At 38.4% G+C, this 13,440-nt stretch overlaps 1 protein-coding gene and 1 pseudogene across 1 annotated transcript; both read right to left on the bottom strand.

Annotated features, from left to right (window-relative positions):
* Positions 1-203: 203 nt before the first annotated feature.
* LOC115985703 lies at positions 204-964 on the bottom strand (annotated as a pseudogene).
* A 613-nt stretch (positions 965-1,577) lies between these two features.
* LOC115987427 (probable aspartic proteinase GIP2) lies at positions 1,578-2,335 on the bottom strand (the record flags this gene model as incomplete). The annotated part of the gene is made up of 1 exon (XM_031110968.1): positions 1,578-2,335. A coding segment is annotated over one exon (627 nt), but the record flags the coding sequence as incomplete, so codon positions are not given.
* Positions 2,336-13,440: the final 11,105 nt, after the last annotated feature.

Here is a 13,440-nt window from a genome sequence, read left to right on the forward strand (position 1 = left end):
CATTCCTTCAACGCATTTTAATCCCCTCAGTCTGAGCCACTAGTGACAATCGGTCATTAGGAATATTGGGCTCATGTTTGGTCTCAATGAAATTGGCCCCTTAAGCCTCCATAAGTTAATTATGTTGCAAAATTTAAACCCCAATTAATTTTAATAAATTGCCTAAGTTGATTAATAATGCTAATTATGCAAATAATCACAGTTCAACCGACATAAATAGTAACAGTCTCATTGGCCAAAGGATAAAAAACAAGGTAGAAAACAACTACTTTTGAATATGAAAAGTGGAACAAAAAAATTGCAAACGAAACAAAGCTAAAATCAGGTACATACACATTTGAACAGAAGCTACAACCTCGAAAGATTTTGTAGTGAGAACAGTTTGTATTGTGAAGCAGAAGCGAAGAACTGAAGCCTAGCTTTGAAGAAGCCAGATCAAACTCTAACATATTATCCTCCAACTAATGTCCCCCAATAACAATGGAAGTTCTTGGCTTTGATCCACCATCCACAACTCCTAAGCATAGCACATTTTACTTGACTTTCACCATCGAATTGGCACCATAAATCCTCCAATACACACTCTTGCTTTGCAAGACCAAATCAATAGTTGGCATAGCTGGTCCAGTCATGGTGCTATAGCAATGGTCTTTGAGCTGAAACATGCTCCAAATGGTGCCACGGATGCCACTCTAATAATCTTCCTTGATGTAGCCTTCTTGACAAAATCTTTTAGGATAGCCTTATAGATAGAAGTATGCAAAATAGTGTAAGGATTTATGGTACTAATTTTTGTCCCACCAACTCCTTTTTTGTCAACGGATAGCAAGGAGGTATTAAATTTGACAATTTGTCCATCTATTTTGATGGACTTTACACCAATGAAATATTCATCAGATGGGTCACCTTTTGAATAAACTGGCGCGGTGCTTACAGGGTTGATGATTAGTGGGGTTGTGTCCATAGTTCTCAGAATCGGACTGGACCGGGAGGTCGGACCGTGAAAATCGGGAACCGGGATGAAAACCAGTTTTTTAAGCATAAAGAACAGGGCATATGTGGCAATTCCTTGAACCCCTAAAACCGGGGTTGGACCGCACGAACCGGTGGCAAGAACCGTGCGGTCCAACCCCTTAGCAATATATATATATATATATTTTTTTTTTTTGAATAAAAACAACTTAACACAATTTTATTCTACTTAATTAAATTATCCATCTCTTACAAGGAATAAAAAAAATTGTAATTAAAATCCGTTCAAGATATTCAACTTTACTTCAAAAATTAATCGTAAATTTTAATGTTTTCATGGTTATTATTTTATTTTATTAACTTTCTTATTTAATTATTAAATATATGCTTGAAAATCATTAAATTTCCCTCACATATATAGATATATTAGTCAATTTTGCTAGTTTTATAAATTTAATATCTATATTTAGGCTTTAATTTATTATTAAATTAATTATAACGTCATCACGGTTCGACCCCTGTTCGACCTCGGTTTGACCTTAAAAACCTTGAACCTCTCCCTTTTACAGTTCAATGAACGGTCCGGGTCTGAAAACCTTGGTTGTGTCTTGTGATGAGCAACTCTAACACATTTTTGGTATAAGGTAGCATATAATAAGGTCCACCACCAATAAAAAATGTCTCCTAATCCTGACTGGGATGAAGAAGGTACACAGAGCAAACTTACGCTTTAAGTTCAAATGCATTTGCAAGCTGCATTGGTAAATGCAATTTGGGTCCTTCCGAGGCCTAGAATGCCTTTAGTACCTTTAGCAAGGCCAACTAAGCTGCCTGAATCTGCACAAACAAAAGGAAATCTAGGCACATTTATATGTAATAAGACACTTATCCCATCAGTTTCATAAACATAAATGTTATCCTCGCCTAATCCCCCACTTCGAAGTGAATTATTGAATGGGTTATATGAGTACAAAGAGCAAGTGTCGTTGGTGCACCCTGGCCTAGGTGTCCCATTGCAGCCAAGGCATCCTATGCCCTTAGCTGTTTTACATTTGGATGAGCCACAAGGAACCGGGTTGTAGGATGAGAAGTTGTAACCATCAGCACAGTTGAACCATAGAAATGGTGCCCCAAGGTCAATGACTGCATTCACAATAAATTCAGTAGGTCCAACTTCAAATGAAGTATAATATTGGAGTGTGACATCGTCTTTCCTGATGGGAAGGTGAAACGCCTGGGGTTTAGAATTTGCTCCATTTGAACTAGAGAAGAAGACAATAGCAATGGAAAAGAGGAAGAGTAGAAGCCATTGAAAAATTATCAAAGCTTCAATGGAATGGAAAGAATGCAATACACAACTAGCTTATCTACTAGTGTTGAGTGATGGATACTGCATAGTCTAGCGTCTCCGGTTTTGTGTGGTCAATGTTGGCAAGCCTTGTCAATTGGCAATATTGATTACAAACTTGCACGTGCTTTTATCATTTAGCAGTATTTTGTACTCTCAAGCATATAAGGCTGCGTTTGTTTCGGCAGTAAAAGAAATCCGGAAAATATTTTACACCACGGGGCGTGTTTGGGAATGGCCGGAAAATTCAGTCAAATGGAAAATGATTTCTGTTGATCATAAAATATCAAGCCTTTCGGTGTAAAATCAATTCCACTTCTATTTTACCTTTAAACTAATTATACCCATTTTTAGCCTACCTGAACCGAGAGAGAGAGAGAGAGAGAGAGAGAGAGAGAGAGAGAGAGAGCACCAGATGCTGAAGCATTGATTGCACTACTGCCCCCAACCCCAAATCACACCGGTCTTGTCGCACCCCAGCACCGGCGAGATCGCGCTGCTTGAAGCACTGCCAAGATCGCGACCCAAAGCTCACTGCCATTCTTGTTCTCAACCCAAAGCTCATCAGCGCCACCAAGATCGCGAACCAAAGCTTACCGTTGTTCTCATTCTCGACCTAAAGCTCATCGGTGCCGCCGTTCTCATTCTCGTTCTAGCCATCGTTCTCATTTTCGACCGCCTGAAGCACCGCCGTTCTCTTTCCCTCAATCTGTCATTCTTTCTCCCTCCGATCTCACTCTTTCTTCCTCTTGCTCAATGTTATTATTTTGATTTTTGGTTGGGTTAAATGTATATTTTCAAATTTTCTGTAATAAAATTTGTTTGGATGTTGAGAAAATGACTGAGAAAATGTGAAAAATTTGTAGGAAAATAGTATTTTTAGAATATTACCAAACACTAAAAATCGTTTTCCGGACTATTTTCCATTGCACAACCAAACACCCGAATTTCATTTTCCTTACAGGAATTCACTTTCCCCTGCATTCATTTTACACTCGGAATTCAATTTACATTGAAACATACGTAGCCTAAATATACATTTTTTTTTTCTTTTTGGGTAGAAAATATAAATCATTTTATCTTTAGAGCATTCCCATCAGCTGTTGTATAAAAAATACCATTTTGACACACCAAAAGTCTACTTTATTATTTTAACACATCACTTTACAATATCATTTTCATCCCATGTTTTATTCTACAATTCTATATATTAAAATAATATTTACAACACATTAAAATAATATATACAAATATTAAAATAACATTAAAAAAAACCAACCATTGTCATTCCACCCAGCTCACTGCCACCCCCACCACAGCTCACCCCACCATAACCAACCACTGTTACAAACCCACCACCACATCCCACCATTGTTACAAACCCATCACCACAAACCAAAATCAACCAACCAACCACTATTAAAAACATTGCCACAAGTACCAAGAGAAAGAGAGATAGACGAGATGGAGGGAGGAGAGGTCGGCGGCTCTAGGCAAGACGGCTCTAGTCAAGATCGGTGGCTTCAGGCAAGATTGGCAACTCCAGGCAAGGCGGCTTTAGGCAAGATCGGCGGCTTCAAGCGAGACTGGCAACTCCAGACGAGATCGTCTGCATGGCAGTGGCTCAAGGTCGGCAGAGTAGATTGAGGATGAGAGAGGAAGAGGATGAGATCATGAAAGTGAAGAGGAACAGACAAAGGCAGAGAGGAGAGAGCTTCAAATGTGTGAGAGGAGAGAGGAGAGAGGGAAGAGTTAATTAAAAAAGGGTCTATCTAGGCCCACGATGAATAAAATAATGATAAAAGTTTTACCATTCATGAACAGTACGTTTTCAAATTTGAGATTTTATTATTCGTTCATACCAAATATTTTGGCATTTAAAACACCTAATGAGAGTGGCTTTTGGTGTTTGGTGAATGCTTTTATGCATGTGCACCACCACCTTCATCGATAGGGTAGAATGGCATCGCGTTCCCTTAAACACTTTCCTTTAATGGTATAAATAGTCCTCCATTATGTAGGCAATTTTGACTGATTAGTTACCGAATTGTTTAGCCAAATAACGTTACTTTTTCCTACCCTATTTTGGAATTTGATAATACAAAAATTAAGTTCTCCTTGGTACTCAAACGTTCTCAACAAATACAGCTGAGGTAACAATGGTTGATGTGGCTATTTCCAAAAAATGTACTCGACATTAGTAAAAAAATGTTGTTTATGGAAAGTAAAATGTTGTTTACGAATGCGAGTTTTGTGTTTTTTATTTTTAAGAATTCAATTTTTGTAATAACAAGTTTTTTTTTTTTTAGTAGAACTCGATATTAACAAATTGAGTTCTTTGTAATTTTTTGAAAAATAACTTAAAAATAATGAAATCTAGTTCCTTTAAACTTTTGGGAAACAAGGGAGAGAGACTGAGCGACTAAGGGAGATGAGAGGCAGAGAGGGACGAGAATGAAGGAGAGAGTGAGATAAGATAATTAGAGAAACATTTCAACAACACTTAATATTATTAAAATCAAGTTCATCGGAAAAAAAATTACACGGAACTCAATTTTGTTAATAAAAAGTTCTACTTGTTTTTTTTTTTTTTGAAATAGCCGCATTAGGCCATTAGACTTGGCCATGTCAACCCTGATTTGTGAAAACTCAATTTTTCAAACATTGAGTTCCATGCAAAATTTGATTTTAGCATTATTAAGATCCAAAACAAGGTTACCACCTTAAATTTTTTAAAAGGGTGACTATTTGGCTGAAAATTTCACTAAAAATGGCTAATTAGTCAAAATTGCCCATTATTAATGAGTAGGGATTAAGCAGGTCAAAGGTAGTAAAGTCACCTACAAGCTTCCTTTTTTTTTTTCATTAAATTTTTTTTGACATTTTGTTTGTCTACAACACACCCAAATTCAAGGTCAATTTCACAATATGCTTGGGTATTAACATGTGATTGGCTTACAACACTTATACATGTAACCACCATAAGTACTTGGTGAAAAAATAGATTTGGTTCACCAATGAAAAATTGGCATATAAGCTTAGAGTCGATTTGGGTATGATTTTGAGTGTGTCATATCGGTTTTCCACTTAAAAATAAAAACAAAATCAACATGTTGCATATGCATTCTAACTAGAACAATGCTACAAACCCAAAAATATTTACAATATTTTTCATAACAGTTGAGTTAGCATATTTTTACTAGTTTTTTTTTTTATCTAGACTCATTGTAGACATCATTATTTTACTTACCACTAATAATTTTTCACATAAGCCAGGTGTCAAATTTTTTGTTTCTAGAGACTTTCTCTTCCAACAAGACAACGTGGAAAGAGAAGGAGCAAGTGGCAGGGTTCCTAAGGTGTAAACCGAGCCAAGAATCTGATGGGCTTTGGTGTGATTTTAAAGCCCAACCTCCTCCCCGCGCCCCCCCCCCCCAAAAAAAAAGGTAATTATATTGGGCCCAATCGTACCAATACTAGCAAGCTGGATTCCTGATCAATATGGATCCAATCCAAGCAAAATTCCTCCACATGGGCCACCATTTTACATGAAGGGGTCAAGATTACATAGAAGAAAATGATGTTGGAAAATCAAACACTCTTCCAATCGTTACAGAAATTGAATACGTGGTTCCTTGACCAAGGTTAGATGCTAGACCAAAGAGAAAACAAGGAATTGAGAAGATGAAGCTAACAAATAAAAAATCACACTGGAAACAATACTACAAATTGTCCACCATGGTACAAAGGAGCAGAATACACCTGATACCAATGGACCAGGGGACCCGAAATCCCTAAAAAAAAAAAAAAAAAAAAAAAAAAAAGGGCCCAACCGTACCAGTACTAGCAAGCTGGATTCCTGATCAATATGGATCCAATCCAAGCAAAATTCCTCCACATGGGCCACCATTAGCATGAAGGGGTCCAGATCACAGAGAAGAAAATGAAGTTGGAAAATCAAACACTTCCGATCGTTACAGAAATTGAAGAGGTGGTTCCTTGACCAAGGTCATATGATGGACCAAAGACAAAACTCAAGTTTTGAAAGAAATTCGGAAGATGAAGTTGACAAATCGAAAATCACACTGCTGGAAGCAATACTACCAAGTATCCAACATGATATCAAAACCAAGGGAGCTGAAACTGAAAAAATGACTTTTAAATCAAATACACCAGATAATTACAAGGAGTTATCTTTCAAAATGACTTTAAGGTATTAATTGAGAGACTTGACTTAAAATCACATGAGACCTGAAAATCATTGAACCACCCCTATTTTTGCTTCATATTATTTAATTTATTTATAGAACAATGCTCCATCCATGTTTGCCTAAAATATTTTGCTCTGCGGTCATTGCCACTGTAATTTTAGTGCTAGTAGGTGTAGGGAATTTAACCAAAAATTCCTAACCTGTGAGAAACAAAACAAATAGAGAAAACACACGTCAAAGAAAATAATCACACGCACAAGACAATATTTATGTGGTTCGGCAATTTGCCTACGTCCACGGAGTTGCAGGGATTTCACTATTATCAGGGAAAATACAATAGTGCATAAGAACACTCTCAAGAAACCCAAATCCCAATTACACCCTAGCACTCTCTCACAGAAAAAATAAGAATAGAAACTGACTGCCTCTCTTTTCTCTATTTTCTCTCATGTGGCTTGCTCACTAGGTTAATTGGAATTTTTCTTGAATCAATTCTATTAAATGTAGCCGCATATAATAAAGCAATATATATATGTTACTTTATAAAAAGTCGGCTGAAGTAGGATTCCTAATACAACTTGTATTAGGTCAATCTATGGCCGGATTGGGCTTTATGGGCTTGTGGCAAATTCAAGCCACACTAACAAATCTCCACCTTGGCTTGAATTGATCAACCTACACTAGCAAACTCCTCCATCAGCTCCACCTTAGCCCTTAAGGGCTCACAAGCTGCAAACATCAACCACAATCCTCCATAACACAATCCCTCATCCCTGCAACTCATCCTCCTGTCCTCAAGCTAGAAGACCAATTGAAGCTGCGCACAGCTTCAACTTCTCAATAGTGACACCCTTAGTCAACATGTCTGCTGGGTTCTTAGATCCACAAATCTTCTCAAGCATTACCAGCTTATCTTCAACAAGATAACGGATAAAGTGGTATTTTGTCTGTATGTGCTTCGACTTTGAATGAAAAGCCGAATTCTTGGCAAGAAAGATTGCACTCTGACTGTCACTGTGTAGAATACCCATCTCCTGTTTCTTACCCAATTCATCTAAGAAACCATGTAGCCAAATCATCTCCTTTCCAGCTTCAGTTGCTGCAACATACTCAGCTTCTGTAGTAGACAAAGTAACAATCTTCTGTAGATTTGAAACCCATGATATAGCTGTACCACCCAGAGTAAAAACAAACCCAGTAGTACTCTTTCTACTATCAATATCACTAGCAAAATCAGCATCTACATAACCCTGCAGTTTCAAACTTACACCTGTGAAGCAAAGACATGTATCTGATGAACCCTTCAGATATCTCAGAATCCACTTGACTGCCTCCCAATGCTGCTTTCCAAGCCTACTCATGAATCTGCTCACAACTCCCACTGCATGTGCAATGTCTGGCCTTGTACATACCATAGCATACATCAAGCTGCCAATAGCTGAGGCATAGGGCACCTTGCTTATGTGGTTCCTTTCTTCTTCTGTCTTTGGTGACTGTTCTTTACTTAGTTTGAAATGACTACCCAAGGGTGTGCTCACTGGTTTTGCTTCATTCATGTTGAACCTGCTGAGAACTTTCTTCACATACTCTGACTGTGAAAGCTTCAATGTACTTAGCCTTGTCTCTAATGATTCTCATACCAAGGATTTGCTTTGCAGCTCCCAAATCCTTCATTGCAAACTGTTTGGACAATTGCTTCTTCAGATTATTAATCTCCTCAATGCTAAACCCTGCAATAAGCATATCATCCACATACAACAGTAATATGATGTAAGAATTGTCAAAAAACTTAACATAACAACAGTGATCAGTTTCACATCTCTTGAACCCAATTCTATGCATAAAACTGTCAAATTTCTTATACCACTGTCTTGGAGCTTGTTTTAGGCCATACAAGCTCTTTCTCAGTTTGCAGAAAAAATTCTCTTGTACTTGAGCAATGAACCCTTCTGGCTAAATCATGTAAAGGTCTTCCTCCAAGTCACCATGAAGGAATGCTGTCTTCACATCTAACTGCTCAAGATGTAAGTTTTCTGTAACCACCATTCCCAGTACTAGTCTGATCGTTGACATCTTCACAACTGGAGAAAATATTTCTGTGTAGTCAATGCCTTCCTTCTGCTGAAACCCTTTAACAACTAATCTGGCCTTATAACGTTTGCTACCATCATGCTCATTCTTTATTCTGTATACCCACTTGTTGTGCAAAGCCTTCTTTCCTACTGGCAATTCAGTCAGTTCCCATGTCTGATTCCCTAACAAGGAATCCATCTCATCCTTCATGGCTAACTCCCACTTGCTTGAATTCTCATCTTGCAAGGCTTCATCATAACACTCTGGCTCACCACCATCAGTCAACAGGAGATAATTTAGAGTGGGTGAATAACGCTGTGGAGGTCTAATGTTCCTGGAAGATCTGCGGACTTCAGCTACAGGTGTACTCAGATCTACTTGTGAACTTACATTCTCCTTATCTTCTTCACCCCTTTTCTGGACAGTACCTTCAGTCAATTCATCTAAGTTGACAAACTCAGATTTCTTTTGATCTATCCCTGTAACATCTGACACTACAGTTGACCTGTCCTTGTACATAACCTGTTCATTAAATATCACATTTCTACTTCTGATGATTTTCCTGTTTTGTTCATCCCAAAACCTATAGCCAAATTTCTCATCACCATAGCCAATGAAAAAACATATTTTAGACTTTGCATCAAGTTTACTACGAGCATCAGAATCAATATGAACATAGGAAACACAACCAAAAACTTTTAAGTGTGAAAACTTTACCTCTTTACCGCTCCAAACCTCCTCAGGAAGTCTGAACTCCATGGGAACTGAAGGTCCTCGGTTTATCAGGTAAGCTGCAGTGCTAACAACATCAGCCCAAAAAGTTTTTGGTAGTCCAGCATGCAACCTCATACTCCTAGCACGCTCATTGAGAGTTCTATTCATGCGCTCAGCCACACCATTCTGCTGTGGTGTCCTGGGAATGGTCTTCTCCATCCTAATTCCCTGTGCAGCACAATACTCACTGAACCCTCCGTCTATGTACTCTCCTCCATTATCTGACCTCAAACATTTTACTTTCAAACTTGTTTCTATCTCAACCATGGCCTTCCACTTCTTAAAGGTTTCAAATACATCAGATTTATTTTTCAGAAAATAAACCCATACCTTTCTGCTTGAGTCATCAATAAAAGTGATGTAGTACCTTGAACCTCCAAGGGATGCAACCGGAGAAGGCCCCCACAAATCAGTGTGTACTAACTCCAATTTTTCAGCCTTCGGTGTCCTGCCAGTTTTCAAGAAACTCACCTTTTTCTGCTTTCCTAAGATGCAACTTTCACACATGTCAAAATCAATGGACTTCAATTCTGGTAATTTTCCTTTTGACAGCAGCATCTTCATCCCTTTCTCACTCATGTGACCAAGTCTTCGGTGCCATAGGCTTGTATCAGTACTTGCATCAGCAACTGCAATTGTGTCTCTTGGACTTGAGGTCATATACAGAGTACCAGTCTTCTTTCCACGAGCCAATACCCTAACTCCCTTCGTAACCTTTCAAGTACCACCAACAAATAGTATTGCATGTCCTTCATCATCAAGTTGTCCAACAAGAAATCAGATTCCTCCTCAGGTCAGGAATATGTCGAATCTTCTCAAGTAATCAAACAGACCCATTAGGCAACAATATCCGAACATCTCCCATACCCACAACATCCAAGGCTGAACCATCAGCCAAATACACCTTACCAAAATCACCTGTAACATAATTCTGTATGATTTCTCGGTGTGGAGTGGTATGAAACGAAGCTCCTGAATCCAAAACCCAATCATCAAGTGGACTGTCTACTGCAAGAAGTAATGCATCTTGTACCTCTTCTGTTACAGCATTAGCAGAATCATCTTCATTCTTCTTCTTAGGACTTTTGCATTGATTCCTAAAGTGACCTGTTTTCCCACAATTCCAGCATTGTACTTGTTGGCCTGATTTAGATTTACTTCTGTTCCGATTAGAATTTCTGGATTTTGATCTGCCCCGATTTGAATTTCTGTTATTACCTCTGCCTCTTGTCTCAAGGTTTAGGGCAGAACCAGATCCTGAGGTTTCGCCTGCATTTCTTCGGCGAATCTCCTCAGCCAGAATTAAATCTCGTATATCATTGTACTTGAGCTTTTCTTTTCCTGTAGAATTGCTTACTGCCATCCTCATTGCCTCCCAACTGTTTGGCAAAGAAGCCAAGACGATCAGAGCACGAATCTCATCATCAAAATCAATTTCTACAGACGACAATTGATTTGTGATAGTGTTAAATTCATTTAGATGTTGTGCTACTGATGCATTCTCTGCCATCTTCAGATTGAACAGTTTCTTCATCAAGTGGACTTTATTGTTTGCTGACGGCTTTTCATACATACCAGACAAAGCCTTCATCAAATCTGCTGTGGTCTTCTCCTTTACAACATTGTGTGTAACAGACCTAGACAGAGTTAATCTGATAACTCCTAGTACCTGTCTGTCAAGAAGAGCCCATTCCTCAGCCTTCATAGCCTCAGGTTTTTCCCCTAGAAGCGGTAGATGCAACTTCCTCCCATAAAGGTAATCCTCGATTTGCATCCTCCAAAATCCAAAGTCTGTGTCATCGAACTTTTCTATTCCAGACGCCTTTCCTGCTTCCTCTGCCATTACTCTCACTTAAACCTAACCCTAGGCTCTGATACCAGTTGTAGGGAATTTAACCAAAAATTCCTAACCTGTGAGAAACAAAACAAATAGAGAAAACACACGTCAAAGAAAATAATCACACGCACAAGACAATATTTACGTGGTTCGGCAATTTGCCTACGTCCACGGAGTTGCAGGGATTTCACTATTATCAGGGAAAATACAATAGTGCACAAGAACACTCTCAAGAAACCCAAATCCTAATTACACCCTAGCACTCTATACCAGTTGTAGGGAATTTAACCAAAAATTCCTAACCTGTGAGAAACAAAACAAATAGAGAAAACACACGTCAAAGAAAATAATCACACGCACAAGACAATATTTACGTGGTTCGGCAATTTGCCTACGTCCACGGAGTTGCAGGGATTTCACTATTATCAGGGAAAATACAATAGTGCACAAGAACACTCTCAAGAAATCCAAATCCCAATTACACCCTAGCACTCTCTCACAGAAAAAATAAGAATAGAAACTGACTGCCTCTCTTTTCTCTATTTTCTCTCATGTGACTTGCTCACTAGATTAATTGGAATTTTTCTTGAATCAATTCTATTAAATGTAGCCGCATATAATAAAGCAATATATATATGTTACTTTATAAAAAGTCGGCTGAAGTAGGATTCCTAATACAACTTGTATTAGGTCAATCTATGGCCAGATTGGGCTTTATGGGCTTGTGGCAAATTCAAGCCACACTAACAATAGGCTACTTCATTCTTATTCTTTTTCCTACCAAAATTCCTGCAAGAATTCTACCGCTCTACAAACCACGTCACTATTTTCAAGTGTGCTTGTAACATCTTTGGTGATGGGGAGGACTAGAGAATTTGGTAAGTGAAAACTCTGAGCTTGAGATATGTGGGTAAGATACAAAAGAAGAAGAAACTGAATTAAGGAAGCCATAGAAGGAAACATGGAGAGAGAGAGTGGTTGGTGTGTGTTTGTGAAGAGGAAAAAAAAATTATCATAAATTATGGATGCTTAGTCCTATTTTTTAATAATTCATATTCAAAATAAATGATTTTTCAAAATAAATTATGATATTTCCTAAAGTGTACATTGCTTAACAATGACATGATGATATTCATAAAAGAAATTATGCGCAAATAAGTGTAAGGTGGTGGGCTGTGCTAGTGGTGTTCGGCTGCTTCCTACTGCACTAGGCCCAAGTTTTCTGGATAAGGGAGCTGTGATCGGTCCAATTGCAACTCAAGTTAGTCCGGCTTGTGCGCAAACTAAACTTGGTTTGCTAGGAACGTACTTACAGCAGGCAGAGTTGTTTCAGACAAGTTGTGGCAGACATAATAATAATAATAAAATAAATAAAATATCTGGCTACTCAGTAGGAAATGACCAAACAATCATCAAACACAATCACAATAATAATAATCATTTTTACAAAAGGAAAAGAGCAGAACAAAAGAGAACAAATATTAATATGTATGGGTTAATCAGAAGATGAAGAAATCAACTAAAATCTGGTCCGCAGGAGCAAAACCAGAGAGAAAAGAACGTTCCTTCTCAACGCAATTAATCTCTCAAGAAAAGTCCTGTCGTGGAGATTAACTGTTTTGAGAGAAACGGATCTAAATGATTTATGCACAGAGGCTCTTTTTGGTTTTAACAGAGAGTAGGATTTCGTGAGGGAGAGAGAGAATCAATTTACCGATGCATGCCTGCCGTTCTAATTCTCACTTTATTTTCTTTCTGGTTTCTTTTTTCAAATTCCTATTTCTTAGTTGAGGTTCCCGTTGTTGCTCTATTTTTCTATTCAAGGCAAGATCCTCTTTTTATAGTGCATGTTGTGACCTGATTTTACTGTTTTAACCGTTAACCTCCTTTATCTGGTCTGGGTGTACTGGCCGACCATCACTGATCCGTCTGTGTGCCACCCCCTTATCACCAGACAAATAAGGGTATTTTGTTTGTTTGTCTACCGTGGCACCCTTTCCTGTTATGGTCTGAGTTCTTTCTCTCTTCTTATCCCTCACGGCATGCACCTAGTAGTTCCAACTCAGCTTACTTCTTTTGGGTAGTAAGTCATCCCAGCAGGATATTTCCCCGAAAGAGCCTGAGCCGGAACCTCAAAAATAGATTTTTCCCCTCTCCCCACCACCAAACCATGCTCTCTGAATCTCTGACTCCCGACCTCACCATGCCCCGTATTGGCTGGGTAT

Source organism: Quercus lobata, chromosome 4 (assembly GCF_001633185.2).
Source record: "Quercus lobata isolate SW786 chromosome 4, ValleyOak3.0 Primary Assembly, whole genome shotgun sequence".
Lineage (NCBI taxonomy): Eukaryota > Viridiplantae > Streptophyta > Magnoliopsida > Fagales > Fagaceae > Quercus > Quercus lobata.